This window comes from Microchirus variegatus (genome assembly GCF_963457635.1).
Source record: "Microchirus variegatus genome assembly, chromosome: 21".
In the NCBI taxonomy this organism is placed as follows: domain Eukaryota; kingdom Metazoa; phylum Chordata; class Actinopteri; order Pleuronectiformes; family Soleidae; genus Microchirus; species Microchirus variegatus.
The window spans coordinates 10,897,426-10,914,410 of record NC_139822.1 but is presented as its reverse complement, the minus strand read 5'-3'; the positions used below and the strand labels follow the sequence as shown (position 1 = coordinate 10,914,410).

The 16,985-nt window shown below is 38.3% G+C and overlaps 1 protein-coding gene across 2 annotated transcripts in view; it reads right to left on the bottom strand.

Moving 5' to 3' along the window:
• The window catches only part of LOC310942166 (apoptosis-stimulating of p53 protein 1-like), a 49,391-nt gene extending 36,063 nt beyond the window's left edge, over positions 1 to 13,328 (bottom strand). Inside the window, exons 1-2 of one of the 2 annotated variants that reach the window (XM_083907486.1) lie at positions 13,264 to 13,328; positions 1,304 to 1,451 (exon numbers count right to left, since the gene is read on the bottom strand). In XM_083907486.1, coding sequence (XP_083763612.1) covers positions 1,304 to 1,451; positions 13,264 to 13,272 — 157 coding nt within the window. In that variant the 5' untranslated portion in view covers positions 13,273 to 13,328. Of the gene's footprint in view, positions 1 to 1,303; positions 1,452 to 4,656; positions 4,874 to 13,263 lie in introns of those variants that run through there. The other variant, XM_083907485.1, reaches the window with a different exon arrangement.
• Between the last annotated feature and the right edge of the window lie 3,657 nt (positions 13,329 to 16,985).

Genomic DNA, 16,985 nt, shown 5'->3' with positions numbered 1-16,985 from the left:
GGTCTGACTTCACAACTAACAACTTACTGCTGGATTAGAATCATACTGTCACATCTGCCACACATTTGGTTGGAAAAGGACTTTGAAGTTCTGTATTGTGTGTTTTCATTTGTCATTCTGTGTTGTATTGTAACAATTTTGACTTAACCCTTTAACACCTAAACCTAAAAATGTCTGTCTGGGCCTTTTTTTTTTGCTTATTTTAACTGTAAAAGAGCCAGAAAATTACAATTTACTGCATGTGAAAATAGCATATTAACAATTTAAAATGAAGAAAAAGTTTTATTTAGAAAAGGCACTGGAGTTGAACATGAACATCAGATTGTATATGTTAAATCAATATATAAATGTATATACATAAATATATATATATATATATATATATATATATACACATATACATACATATATGTATATATGTGTATATATGTGTATATGTATGTATGTGTGTATAAATGTGTATGTATATGTGTGTGTGTGTGTATGTATGTATATATGTATGTATACATACATGTATATACATAAATATATATAGATACACATATACATACATATGTGTATACATTTATGTATACATAAATATATATACTGTATATATACATACATACATACATACACACACACACATATATATACACATATATACATTTACATATACATATATACACACACATATACATATATACACATATATACATACACATATATGTATATACATACATATATATATACATACACATATATATATATACATACACACACATATATATACATACACATATATATATATACATACACATATATATATATACATACACATATATATATATATATATATATATATACATACATATATATATATTTATATACATATATATAGATATTCACACATCTGTATTTTACTGTGATTTATATATATTTTTTAGTAACATTTACTTTGACTCAACTACATTTCCCCCCCAACTATCTTCATTACTCGTTACAACGGTTAGGTTAGTAAATGTAATATTTGAATACAAATCTTACACAAAGGTACACCAATGAATATTATAACTTTGTTATATTGTATGTACATCACTGCACGTACTGTGAAAGATGTTTCTAGTTTGGTCTAAAAACTAACAAGTAGAGTCAGAATTGCCCATCTTTATGAGACATGATTTGGAGAATCTTGACGTGTAAAATACCACGGTAGGTGTCTGTTTGCTAATATGTTTACCAACTGTAAGATAATAACTTTCCATTTACAACCTTCTATCATCCATCATAATGTTTTCGTTCATTCGGCTGATTCAGCACTCACCGTGTCCGTTCCATTTTTCAGCCAAGTGACAGTCCCCCTCTCCAGGCTCTTTGCAGTATTCAACCACGTCTCTCACTCTGGTTGCTGGAGTCACTGGGACCTCAGTTAACATCTGCTGGGTGTCACTGAGGTAAACTGTCAGGATCACCTGAAACCAGACAGAATTCATCCAAGTGTTAATATACAACATACACTGATGTAAAGTAGGTACGATTTCTATGATCATCAATATGATCATTGTATTATTTATTATTGTATATGTATATTATATACGCTTTGTCATTACTAACATGCTGTTGACAGAAAAGTAGTGCGTATGACTCAAAGATTCGATTTGAAAAATGACCATAATGATGATGATGATCCGCTGTGGAATCACTCTGTTATTAATTCCTCTCGATTCTGCAGCCAAAAGATTAAAAATAGCAATCAGCTACTCGCAGTGATGTCACTGGTGACGTCACGGTTAGATGGTCAGTCAGCGGCAGAGCGATAAATTTAGGGTAATCTGGGATAGGAACACACACACACACACACAGATACAAAATACAACGCAAACTAATCCACAGCACTGTATACACCTGATCATGTGAAGTAATCTCATGTTGCATGCAGACTGAGCAAGGACACGTTCTCTAAAGCTCGGATTAGACACACACACACACACACACACACACACACACACACACGGAACACTGCCATTCACAATGTTATCCCTCAACTTAACCACAACCAATTATTGTCTAACCCTTTAACCTTAACCTAACCACAAATCTCAACCCCATACTTAACCAGCTCCTCAGAAATGAGGTTCTGCCTCATTAGGACCAGGTTTTGGTCTCCATGAGGACTACTGGTTTAAGCCAGAAAAGGTCCTTCAATAGTATAAAGTTAAATAATTGAATACAGCCCTAATTACTGGCTGTTATGCTTCTATTTCGTCATTTGTTGTTCCACTAAAGGAGTGACACCAGCGATGAAGAGGTGTTACATCATCAAATCAGACCAGATGAATATTAATAACTCTCTTGTTTTATTTTATTTTACATAATCTCTTCAAGCTCATACACAATACAGAACATGACAGCTTGATGACGCATGTAAGTGACATGGAAGTGTCATGAAATGACGGAGTGATGCACAGGTTCCGTTCATGTTCACATTCATTGTACATTCAAGGTATATCGTCCATCAGCTCAGGGGACGTTGTTTGACCCAATGCAAATCACAATGGTGACCAAGGTTACATTCACACACACCAGTCTTCAAGCTCTGCAGTCTACACTACTCAAGCTACAGAGTAGTGTAACTATCTGACACTTGTGTCTCCATGGTCAGACTTTTTAATAATTAATCAGTTTTTTTCGATTAACAAGTGCGACTTTTAATTTGAAATTTCTCTGAAACAGTACAAATGTCTGACGTTCAGTATGGTAGTGGTCATAGATATCCTGAACACAACGGAGTTGAGTGAATGTGGGACTTTTCATTTGAAATTTCATTAACAATGTCTAATTTCCAGTACACTAGTAGATACTGTATCGAAGTGCAGAACAGAACTTTATTAGTCTTTTAAAGGATTCTCTTTATACAAAATTGCAGTTATTAGGTCTCATTATTTTACCCATTCAAGGATTAAAATTCAGCATCAGATAGTTTGACCGCAATGTTTTTTAGTCCTTAAGCTTTGTAATTTGACCAGAGCCGTGATCGTTTCTAAAACTGGAAGTTCAACGACATCCAGTCCTCCTGTTGGACGATATCACACTGGTGTCCATTCATGTCTGCCATGCTTTATGGTAAACGGTGAAAGCTCTATCACTGAGCTACCGCCGCCTCTTTCATTGTCCGTTTTCCTCTAAATGGGGACATGATTTACAAAACCGACACCATGTTCTATTGAAGACGAGCTACATCTGGTGATGGAGATCATTAACTCCTCAGTAAAATGTTTACAGACGTCCTGAATCAAGTGAGAAGCTCATTTTTCCATATAGACTTCACAAACCAAACAAACTACCGTTTCCTCCAGTGACACCATTACTGCTCCTTATAATTTATTTGCTTAAAGGTCCCATATTATACCCTATTTCTCCAAGTTAACCTCATTCCCTGGTGTCCTAATGAACATGCCTGTGACATGCTTTGGTCAAAATACCATAAGGATGAAGCACCACAGCAGTTCAATCACCCTGCCAAAACAGCCCTGTTCAGAACGCTCTGTTTAGTTGTATTTCTTTAGGTCCACCTTAAAAAAAAATAAAACGAAACTTAAGGGACAGGAAATGACATCAGCCACAGAGGCTACTGGGAGCTAATAGTAGTTAGCACTAGGCTCTAGCAGGCACATTGCTGTCATATATAACATGTATCCACTGGACAGATAAATCCTCTGAGGCTGGAAGTTTGTGTAGAAATCTGTGCTGCACTGTGGAGCCAAGAATAGAACTTTTTGTGCACTTTGCGGACTTCCGGTTTTCGGATACCGTTGCCCTCGCCAGCACTCTTGGGTGTTTTACGGACAAAGTTTTAACAACAATACCAGGAATTTAGCGCATTGTGACGTCCTAATGAGCGCGGAAGTCAACATTACCGTTATCTCCTGTACTTAGACTGAGAAGGACCACAGAAACACGAGTGAGTCATCTTTTTTCACACTTTGCCAACTGACAGGGCCTCCAGAGTCCCAAATATAAGGATTTAAATGATTAAAAAAGTTGATTTTGCATCATATCTCATATGGCCCCTTTAATTGAATAATGAGGATGCGTCAAAATGCACCAAATTGAGTGATTCTTACTTTTGCTCCCTTCAAGTCGTTCAAGTCGATGACATGCAAAGGCCGTTTGTCATGACAACACACACACACACACACACACACAGAGAGAGAGATTGGGTTGTGGTTCTTAAAATGCCTCTGGTGCTGAATGGAGTGACTCTGGCTATTTTAAGCATTAGAGAAAGGAGACAGACAGAGTGCAGTGTAAGACAGTGAGCAGGCCACAGAGTGACAAACAACAAACTGTAAGTCCCACTGCTGCAATAAACACGTCAGTGCTCCTTTTATTAGTTAGACACTTTGGGCCGTTCCTACAGGCACAGTGGAACAGTGGTTGGTGCACATCCTCTCATATGAGACTCAGTCTGGGTCAAGTACAGTAGTAAATTCCCCCAGGCTCTGATTTGACTGTAAAACACTGAGGGACATAACATTCTCTAAGTGAAAACACTCATTTCATGCCATTTGACTTACTTTATTCCGACTCGGAGCTCAGCTGCAACAACCCTGACTGAGTCTTTTACGGATTACAGCATCTTAAAACAAATGTGGAGGAGTTCTGCTAATCACTCACCACTGGTTTGGTTCCCCTGCTCGCAGGCGTCTTCCTCGCTTTCCTGCATTTACTCACTTTGAGGTTTTTAGACAGAAACAGCAGCTGCTCCAGCAAGCGGCCAAAGAAACGCCTCATTGGGAAACCAGCGAGCAGAGAGCACACACATCAGGACGCAAGCACGTGTGTGTGTGTGTGTGTGAGAGACAGATGATTGGAGAAAGTGATGTCTACAGTAGGTAGGAATGTGTAAGTGTGTGTGTGTGACAGGACAGGAAATACAGATATAAGTGAGCGTGTGTCAGGGAGGGAGGGGGTGAAGGACATCAGGTTTCAGTAAATATGAGGGGTGGGGGGATGGGGGTGTGGACACGACTCATGCTGGACAATGAAGCAAGCTGAAGCTGATGTGCTTTTTTAAAGCACTGGTCATAATTTGGAAAAAATAAAGTGTAAAAACCATAAATGTAATAAAATGAGGGCTGTTTATTTCCTCATTTTGGAATTAATCCTCATGAAGTTTTTTTGAAATGGCTGGTGATAGTTTGTTGCATCAGCACAAATCTAAAAAGATACAGACTGTATCAGACTTTGTGATATTGGTATCAGATGTGGGGGAAAAAACGTGGTATCGAGCAGTAAAACTGGCTTTGAGAATCATTTTCTCACACATTTCCAGCAGATTCAGTCTAAATGTTGGCTCCAGCCATGAAAAGCCTCTCTTTTGTAGCAGCATCTGCAACCACTATGTATTAAATTGAATCTTCAAAAAAATTTGTTATTACTGGTAACGTAATGCTTTTTCCATGAGAATTCAAACGTAAATGAGAAACTATGTAGATTCACAGTATGTATCACTCAACTCTTTTAAAAGTGTTGTACAACTAAGTCAACAAATACTGAAATAAATGATAAAATATTCTGTTATCACCTGTCATGATTTGACAGGATAATCAACCACAGACTAAGTTTAGTGACACGACCCAGACGTCCTGATGCCAACCCCCCCCTTTTTTAAACTTTCAGTCCAGCAGAGCTGGAGCCGACCAGGTCACTGAAGGTCAAGACCGACACCTCCACTGACAAAATCATCAATGCCTTCATGATGAAAATACATGATGGTCTTTTTGCGTGGCGGTAATTTTAGCAGTGCCTGTGAATGATCCAACTGCTGCGTAGTAGAAGACTGACAGACCATGACACACCTCCAACATGGACACAATCACAACTTGAGGATTGGTGCTAAAAATAAAACATCGCTAATATCTTCATGTACCAATTACAAATGTAACGTGCAAACAGTCAGTGGTTGAATCGTGTTATGGAAAAGAAGATGGTAGCACTGCAGGACAGAGATTAGGGAGGTGACAGAGATATAATGCAGCATGACTGGCGAACACTAGTTTGTGAACGTGCCCTTTTAAGGACTTCCATTCATTTGGACAACATAAACAAAGCATTATCCCTAACAATCTTCGCCCTAAACCAAGAGTACAACAAAGAGAAGAACACTTAGCTCAACTCTTCCTTTCCCCAAGTATGTCAAGGAACTACTGTGGCCTTGTTCCCCTTCCTTTTTAGGCTATGGAAACCAAACATGTTTTTTTATTTCAAAGCCAATACCCCCCGTTATACACTGGACCACTGTGTTAGATTTGTCATAGGCTTGTATGGCAAGCAACATTTAATAACAATTTAATAGCAAGAATGGATATGTATTACAGCTATCTGTAATTCAGTTCTTCCTCGTCAAAAAGAACATTTCAGATATCCACAATTACATTCTGGATATCTAGAATGATCATTCTGGATATCTGCAATAGAATTCTTACTATGAGAAACTCCCATTTCAGATATCTTCAATCCAATTGTTACTAGTCATAATAACATTTACGGTAATTGGAATGAAACCGCACTGAAACGTCATTTGTCCTAGGAAGAATATCATTGTGGATAGGAAGAATGTAATTGTGGACATCTGACATTGAAAGCCCAATACACATGAAAGGCAAAAGTGATGTCATTTGTCCTAGGAAGAATGACATTGTGGATAGGAAGAATATCATTGTGGATAGGAAGAATTGAATAACCGATATCTGCAATACATATCCAGTCTCGCTATTAATTGTTAAAACGGCTTGCCATAGGCTTGTGTCATTTTAGATGATGATGGATTGTGTATATTATTATTATTTTACCTGCTCGCACCCTTCAAGGTTAGCTGGGTTCTCCTGGGGTTTTTCAGTGCGTGCCATCTGTCATACTGGTGTTCTCGCTGACCAGTGTGTTTTTAATCAGCCTATATTATACCGACAGTCACTCTGACAGGAAACCTGAGGGATGATTTCACAGCAGCAGGTTGAATCCCACACAGATTTAATTTTAATTTCTGAGCCATTTGAACAGTATGTTCTCTGGTTAGTGAAGGGGAGAGGGGAGGGGTGTGACAGGAAACCACTGCTGTTTAAATATTACACATGAAGACATCTGTTTTAAATAGAAGGTACAGTACATGGACCAGAACTATGAAAGTGTTACACACGGTGAGTGAACAGCTCTGCCACACTGACTTCCCAATGCATCACCTCGCTTAATCATGGAATCAGATAAAGACTAATCTTATAACCATATTATATTTATACTGAGGTGAATGCATTTGTTAATGCAAACTTGAAATGACTTAACCAGAGGATGAGCTTTAATTATGAGTGGTAGTTGAGTTTTTTAAAGCTCTAGTATGTAAGAATCAATTACAGATTCCTCAGCTCACTCCTACATTGGATGTTAGTGTCTTTAGTTTCTCTTCAAAACCTGAAGTGGAACACTAGTGTGTCCTTTAAAGGGACACTGTGTAGTATTTATGGGTTTATATAACCCAAAATCCACTTTTTTATACATATTATGTGCTCCTGCATTGTCTAGTTGCTGTATAATAGTTTTTGTTTCATTTTCGTAGTGTTTCAAAAAGTCATGTAAAATAACATGGTCGCGGGCCGCGGTTGCATAGCCACTGTTAGCAGCGAGACGCCATGTTTCTACCGGAGCCTGTAAGAACAAACGCGATAGGACAAATCAAGCGTCTCTTTACTTGTAGCGGAAGTCCCGCCTCCACTCTCTCCGCTTCGTCTGCTACGGCCGCGGTAGCTCGCATTCTCCCTCACCTCATGAACCTCATCTGCTGACACGGAGAAAGTTGTAAATTTCAGCCTCTCCTCTAGATGTCACTATAAACTACTTACTTCACCTTTAAGGGCTTCTGTAGAAACATGGTGGCACAAGAAGGTGGCCTAAGTAAAACAAGGCTTTTGCCTTAAAGTGCAGTTTAACCCATTTTTTTCCCACTTGGTCAAATGAAGAATAAACTTAAAATCATTATGATGCTGCTGTTGACATTCTATTACAGAATTGGATTAAAATGGACCAGTTTTTATTTATTTACAGATTTAATTTGATAAAATGTTTTTCTCTTGCTTATAAAACTTGACAGGAAGTGACTTTGACGTCGACTTTTTGTCAATTTTATAAAAAAAAATTACAATCTGTATCTCAGATCTACAGTCTGATAACGCGTTTATCTCTGGATTAGTAAAAAAAACAAAAAAACATATTTTTGGGGTGAAGTGACCCTTTAAGTACATATTATTATTACAATTCTATTTCAATGTGATTATATATTTATACTAGTGCTGTGCAATAGGTGAACACAGCACTAGGTCATGCGTTCATGCATGACACGTTTCCATGACGACTGACCTGAAAAAGACACGCATGATGTCATGTTTACGAGTCCAGGCGCCGTTTACCAGTTAGCTCCGTTAGCTGCATTAGCTCCTTTTAGCGTCTTTAACGCGGCTACAGTCGAACTGGACTGGTCTGTTTATTAAACAAAAAGTGCAGCACTACAAATAACCAACGTACCCGTGTACTGCGTATGTGTGCCTCTGTTTTTAAAGTTTAGCGTTACTTTAGAGACTCATTTTAACAATCGGGAGTCACGTAAACATGACGTCACGCGAGTCTTTCTCCGGTCAGTCGTCATGGAAATGTGTAGTGTGCTAATGTTGACGCCGTTAAACAGCACTAATTTATACAAATTTATGGGTGGAGTCAGCCAGTAAACCCTTCCTGAAGTTATATGCTGGACCTTTAAAGTTGCAGTGTGTGACTTTTAGCGATCTTCATTGTTGCTGATGTTATTATTCTGCCTCTAATTGAATCTCAGCGACAACTGCTCAGCTGTGTGTGTGTGTGTGTGTGTGTGTGTGTGTGTGTGTGTGTGTGTGTGTGTGTGTGTGTGTGTGTGTGTGTGTGTGTGTGTGTGTGTGTGTGTGTGAACACAGTGACAGCTGACAGTGACGAGTGTTCTAACCACCCCCACCTCGCTCTGCCCCAAACACAAAGTCACAAATCAGTGTGTGCTCCTCTGAAACATAAGCTCCAGCTCTGTGAGACGGAAACACTCTGTATACTACTTTAAACCACTGTGCTGTCTTATCCTGATGAACAGCCACTGTTGTGAAAGGTTTCTACATATCATTACCACCGTGTTTTACGTTTTTTCAGGTAATTTAGTATAAAAATATTCAAATTCAAACGCACACAGACACAACCGTTGACAACAGGTTCCCGTTCATCACTGCAAAACATAATAAAGTCAACTAAACTGAACCCGCTGATGAAATTCATGCACTCATCACTTCCAAAAGCGACGACAGCAACAGCATCCTCCTACATTTCACCAGCAAAACTCGTCAAATAAACTTCAACATGTCCAGAGCTCTGCTGCACGCCTACTGACACACTCCCACTCCAGAGATCACAGAGATTTGTATGTTTTTTTATTATATTTAATTAATTATTTGATTCATTCTTGCGCTTTTAATGTTATTATTATTTTTATTGTTATTAAACTATATTAAAAAAAGGGTCGTCATACTTAAACGTAGAAACTTGTGAGATCAGAGACCCGTTCTGAACACGTCTGCAAGAGATGACCCCAAGACAGGAAGTGGAATGCCCGAAACAGGAAGTTAAATGTAACTTTGCCATACATGGCCAAATCTGCATGAAACACGAGATGTAAGAGGAGGGGCCTTCCCTGGACATGTTTAGGGACACACCGTTGACCAAACAGGAAGTCGGCCATTGTAAACAGGAAGTGCCCACTAACTTTGCCAGCAAAGGTCATGCACACGACAACAACAGCACCAACCAGCAGGCACGATCGGAATCACGCCGGCGGAATTTTCTAGTTATTATTATCAACATTATTAATGATAATAATAACAAACAGCTCCTTCCTCAAATATTCAAACTGTCTGATAAACAAAAAAAAGTACATTTAAGCTCCTAAACCAAACAACTTCTCCTCAATTCCACACTGTCGGGTATAAACAAGTGTTTATAACACCTAACCCTCAAAATGTCCGTCTGGACTTTTTTTTTTTTTTTTGCTTATTTTAACCATAAAAGGGAACCAGAAAATATCCTTTGAGTAAGTGCTTTTGCCCACTTTACAATCGACTGCATGCCAAAATAGTGCATTGACAATTTAAAATGAAGAAAAACCAAAAGTTATATTTTGAAAAAAAAAACACTGTAGTTGTACATGAACACCAGATTTTGCGTGTGAAATTTGAAATTTCAACAGCGTAACATTTATTTAAAATAACAGATTTTAATAACGTTTGCGGATTTGTCTCAATGTTCAAAAACAGGCCAAAAAATGGAAACTATCTCTGGTGACAAAGAGGCTGATTCGCCGGCTTGCTGCTACAGTGTGAGTGAAATTACCTTAATAATTAATTAATCGTTGATGTGCTACTTCTCAGCTTTCAGAAACTGTTGGAAAATGTTTCCAATCGGACAAACTGTTGCATAATTACAGAAAAATACGCTCAGTGTTACAGGTAATGATCACCAGCTCATCATCACTAGATGCTGACTCAGTTTTTCAGGTCTTCTTTATTAATTCAGTCACGAATAGTGACGAATAGTGAGGACGCATTGACATCACTGTATGGGTGCAAACACTGTAATTGTTCTAAAAAGATAGGTGTGATCTTTGAAAAGCTATAGTGGCAAACTCTCATAATAAAAATTATATAAGTTATAGATTTAAACTATTTGGAAAGAGGGGGAGAGAGTCAAACTGTCCAACTAGTGGTCAGAGGCTTAAACCAACTGTCTCGAATATTTCCATATTTATACAACACTTCAAAGAATCAATAGATTTTGATGTTTGTCTTTTGTTTTCGTCACAGTTGCCAGCGCATGATTATTTATTTAATCATTGAGTCTATTTGTCAGTTTCTGTTATTTATAGCTTCATTTGCCGCTATAAATGTTTTATGTGTTGTGAACTAGATATTTCTTTTGAAATCCTGCAGCACATCATCATTAATAGTGTTGTTGCAATATCATGATGGAATATTGCAAGCGCCCGGAGCCCTGGATTACAGTTTATCCTGAGGGAAACGGAACAATCTGTGACAAAAGTGTTCTGTGATTCATCCACAATGTCCACAAATGTCCTCTGTCCACCAAGAATGTAAATACTGTGTGGCACCAATGTTGCCTCGCTCTTGCTCTTTACCCAGACCAAAATGTGTGTGCATTATGTGCATTCGTTCCATCATGTGACACCAAAAGCACTTTGATAGTCAGTCCATGAAACGTTAGCAGTGGCAGCTTTGAATAAACATCTCGACAAGACTCACAGTCGTGAAGCTGTGAACACTGGGACAAAGACACGAGCTAAAATAAAAACTTTGGATCAAACAGACGAGAAAAGAAAAAGGTCTGAACCTCCCTCTCTTTCTCTTTTGGTCCCAGGAGTAAACACATCTCTATATCTTCAGTGCATTGTCTGCAGCTGACAGCAGCGCAACTCAGTCACAAAGAGCTGTAGTGTTTTCTCTCTCTCTCTCTCTGTGTGTGTAAGAAAGAGGAAGGAAGGAAAGGATGGAAACAGGAATTCTAATGCTTTAACTGATTTCATTGTTTGGCAGGTTGAGACCACTATTCCACGTCGTGACACGGGCTAAGTGGTTACTACATTAGGACATGAGAGGGTTTTCTTGTTACCAAACCATATAATATTCATTTCATCCATATTTTTACGACAGACTGTGCTTATACTGTACATGTTCCTAATACTGCTCATGCACTCAGAAGCTTACATACACTAGATCAGGGCTATTCAACTTCAGAAGAGGGTGGGCCAATGTCTGTATGATTGTATTATAAATGCCAAAAATATTGCTAAAAGGAATAAAAATAGCCAAAAATACCTTTATTTTTTATTTTTTTTTACATTAATTTTACATTATAATCAAATACAGACAGCAGCCAGTCCACTTCCTGTCTGTACCTGGATGTTATATATATTAAAAAATAATAATTCTGGATGCAATGGTGTAGGTATGGACATGTCCCCACTTATATATGGAGAAACTAGTTGAATAGGCCTGGACCAGGTCCTACTCTGCATAGGACTAATCAGGTCTACAGTGCACAAGTACAAAATAACTGAAAAGGATGTAAAACAAATCATTTTCTTAAAAATATGTGTTAACCGGTTCTATATTCAGACTGATTTACAGCAGAGGTTCTCAGTTTACTTCTCAGCCAAGGACACAACTTTTTATACCAAGGACCGCCTGAGAAAACATTGAGCTCTCAAAGAAACACCATTATCAGAACTGTTCAGAACGCTCCGTTTAGTAGTATCTCTTTAGGTCCGACTTTAAAAAAAACAAACAAACATCAGCCACAGAGGCCACTGTGAGCTAACAGCAGTTAGCATTTGGAAAAGTGATCATTTGCAGGCTCTATCAGGCACATTGCTGTCATATATAACATGTATCCACTGGACAGATAAATCCACTGAGGCTGGAAGTTTGTGCTGCACTGTGCAGCCAAGACTAGAACTTTTCGAAACTAGTATCAACTATTGAAAAAACATGAATCGATTATGAAAATAGTTGATCATTAAAGGTGCCATATGTAAGAATGTGGCCAAAAACGGTTACCTCATTCAAATTCAAATTACCGATGTTTTTTAGGTTTCATTTTCTGACGTAACTGGCAACCCATGATTGTTCGGCAGCTGAGACTACTGACTGCAATTATTGGTAGACAGCGGTAGGTGGCGCCACATGCCAAAACATGATTTCAAAACATAAACATGATTTGCAGTCTGCAAAATAATATTTTTAATGCAAATATTGTGGCTGTATTGTTGTTGTTGGTGAGTTCAGTTTGTTATATGAACATTATTCCTGAGTCTCTGTGACATATTAGGAGGATTTTATGGCCAGTTGCTTTAGATTTATTACATAATGCACCTTTAATTTAGTAATAATCGACTCATCGTTGCAGCCCTATTTTGTAATAATAATAATAAGTGGATTGTAATTGAAACACAAAGTCTGTTCACACACTGAACCATCATCATCATCAGCAGCAGCAGCAGAGTAAGAGTGATAATCTGTCACATATCACAGCAGCAGATGTTAAACTCTCTCCTCTCTATGAGACAACAGCAGCTCAGACTGACTGAAAACACTGAGAACAAACCCATTCATCCAGCGGTTACAACAGAAGCTGCTTTGAATTAAAACTCACCGGCAACATTCCTGCTACTGACACACACACACACACACACACACTCTGCTGTCCCGTTAGATGAACTTCTCCTCCTCCTCTTAGTTTCTCCCTCTTCTTTTAACGTTTAGTCCAGACTCGTCCTCTTTTTTCTTACATCCAACCAAACTATTCTTTTTCTTCTTCTTCTTATCTCTGTGTGAGACCAGTCCACATAATCCAGATGTGAGGGGGGTGAAAAAAAAACTAACCACTCCAGCTCCTTACTTTCCTCTTTTCAATCCCTCCTTCTTGCTTCTGCCGCCCCTCCTTCTCCTTCCTCTCTCTCTCTCTCTCTCCTGTGTCAAACCTGGAACATCCGTCTGTAGTTGTTTGTCCATTAAAAATACTGATCATATATTATATATATTTTAAAAATCAGTGTTTGTCATCCTTTAATCATCAGCGTGAAGTGGATCATCATCATCATCAGCCTTCCTCTCCTCTTCCTCCTCAGGTTCATTTAAATGAAATATAGTAAAGCTACAGACGCTGGAACAATCAACCAACATCACGATCACTGTTATTTTCCGGACAGTTTATTTAATGTTGCCGAGTTGCGTGAGAGCGCCCTCTGTTGGCTAAATGGGCACATTGGTTTTTTTTAGAACACTGAGAACTTCAGAGCCAGGGGCTGTTCAAGAGAAGTAAATGTATGAAAAACACTTAATTAATATTAAAAAAAATATGTGCGTGCGTGTTCTTGTATGAGTATCTTTGTGAGCGCCAAAAAACGGAAATAAGGACTAGGGAATGCATTATTGTTACGAAGTGGCGTCTGTTTGCTAAGTTGGGTTTTTGGTTTGGTTACGTCACTTCCTGTTTTATTTTGGTGATGGGTTTCCGCCGTCCGCGCTCACCGTTTCTGTCTTCACTGCGTCCCTGTTGATTAGTTATCACGTTGCACCTGGTCATTTTGGTTGCCATTTTGAATTATTATTTAATTATTGGTACTTATTGAAGCAAATAAACTTTTGAAACCGGCTCACGTCTCTTGCATTTGAGTCCAAAACCTTGACTCAAGTCGAAGACGTGGACATTTGCGCCACCTACTGCTTCCTTCACTGAACTGACACTCTGCATTCACTAAACGGCAGTTAATGGAAACGCATAAATATGCATTTTCTTTTTAAATACATTTCTTAAGTTTTACAAAACATATCAAGCTATTATGTGAATCTGACTAGGAAAAAAAAAATCACAATTCGTCATAATAGAGGTAGAATAAGGTTATTTACAATAAGGTGTTAATGTGCTTAATATTTACTAATGAAGGGCTAGTATGCTACTTGTGTGCATGTACATAAGCACCTAGTTAATGGTGAATATGTGTTCCTGAATATAAAGTGTTACCATTATTTATTTAAAGGCCAGAAAAAGTGATGTGATAACCACAACTCATGCACAGAAAAGAATATATAGCATTTTTCTGCGACATATGGGTGAATATTTGACATAAACAAACTACGATGCAACAAAGTGTGACTGAGCGTTGTGTAGTTCTTACTCGTGTCATCACTGTGTGTAAGTGTACATTTTTAAATTAAAAAAATAAAAAAATAAAAAATAAAATATATATATATATATATATATATATATATATATATCACAATGATCCCCAGCTTTTTATCCCCTCATTTGTAAAGTGTCCATCACTTTACTACAAGGTCCTGTCAAACCAATAGAAAATGAATGGACTGTGGACATTTGCTGTATTTTTTTCCCACCACTGTGGCGCTTTTGTTCAAGGTTACTTCCTGTGCGTTTGTTGTCAGGTCAGTCAATAAAAGCGGTCAGCCTTGAATTACCCATCGGCTCCATGTGATACTGTAATTCCACACTGATTCACACAGCATCCCCTCTGCCACAGGCCATCGCTCACACTCACACACACACACTGAGGTCGGCTGCCATGTTAGAGCCACACACTGTCCAATCACTGTGACCTGGAAGGAGCAGACGTGCTGTTTGCATAGCCACACATCCATATAATATTATGCATTCATAAACACACACATTGACTGATCTCAAATAGTACTGTAATAATACTTTGCTGCAGTATTCAAGTATTTTTGGTGAGCATTTGTACTTGTTTTTACACCATTATTCCAGTAGATTTCCATGTTGGGCACACTGTCCTTTGGTTGAGAAAACTCAGGTTTGGGGAAGGCAGTGAGAAGTCATTGGTTCACAGTGAAAACGGGCGTCATTTAGGATATATTTCCGTTTGGCACAACCTTAGTATGGTAAATATAACATATTGAGACTTTTATAACAGTTAGCTTGGTGATTTAAGTACATGATTTCACATGATCAGATTAAGTATTACAGCGCTTACCTTATTTTTAATAAGATCCTAGAAATTTGTTTCATCAGATTCCAAATGACTGAACATCAAACTAAAGTGCTGAAGACGAACACGCAAAACTGATTTGATAAAAAAAAGTAAAAGTAAACACAAGTTACATTACTAAACACTTTAATTTTCCAAGACTAATGGTTGTTGTTTTTTTCCAGCAGATGGACAATTCACAAAGAAACAAAGCGGAGTCAACAAATAAATAACAAGTACAAATAGATACAAGGGAAGGAAATAAATAACAGCATCACAAAGACCAGCAGCATCTCACAAACACAGTAGCTGACAGAGGCGGACACGGACACAACGGCCATTTGACCTTCAGGGGCGGCCATGTTGGCTCATTCCATCCTTACTGTAATCGGGAAAACGGAAAGCTTTTGGAAGATTGACCTGGAAGCTCATGAATCCTTTACTGCCTTTAACAGCAAAGCTCAAGCTTTAACACTGACTGTTTACCAGCCTTCTAATAAGGACAAAGCAATTTTCGTATTTATGCATAAAGGCCGATGATCTACCAAAAGCTTTACGTCTTCCTTTGTAAATACATTTACCGACTGATTTTTAAAGTGATGGTTCAGGTTTAACTTTATTTTTATTTTTTAAGTGTGGTTGTGTCGGGTACTGGCAGAGTGTGCCGTCAGTGCCGAGAACAACCAGAGACATGGACGCCCGACCATACTGAACAAACGCGTACCACCACCGGCAGTACTGCCATTTATTTCCTGCAGAGGAAACGCACGTGATTCCAAGTTATGGTCCCAATAAAGTCCCTAGTTCCTGGGACTAGTTCTAGTTTCTATGGTGGGAATGCAATGTATAATATGAACTGGATAGAGCACCGCCCCCTCTGCCTTGAAGACAATTTTTACATGGTGGCCACTGTGGGTACTGCAACAAAAAATCCCATGGGGCCCAAAAAGCAATTTTTCTATGACTGCAAAATAGTAAAAGAGACGCCTGTAAAACTGTCAACAGGACATCTCGACATTGACACATGCTTTTATAGATCTTTATATTCTATATTTTTAATTCGTGGGGTTTCATATTTGAAACATTCATAAAGGCCATAAAAAGCCCAGACAAATCTTATTTCCCAGAGTGATGTCACAGCTGTGTACGAGCACAGCCAAGCGCAACATGATTCCTGTCACACATATAAACCAATAGCCACAGTCAATTAAATAAACCATTTTTATTGATCGTTTTAAACTGTAACTACGTCTTTGTACTTTTCAGCTTACTATATTCACTATCATTGGTTTTGCATTTATTGACAAATCCACGATTTAAAGCCGAAGTTAACGTTACGTCGGTATTCATGAAATCCGCTAGCGCACGCCAT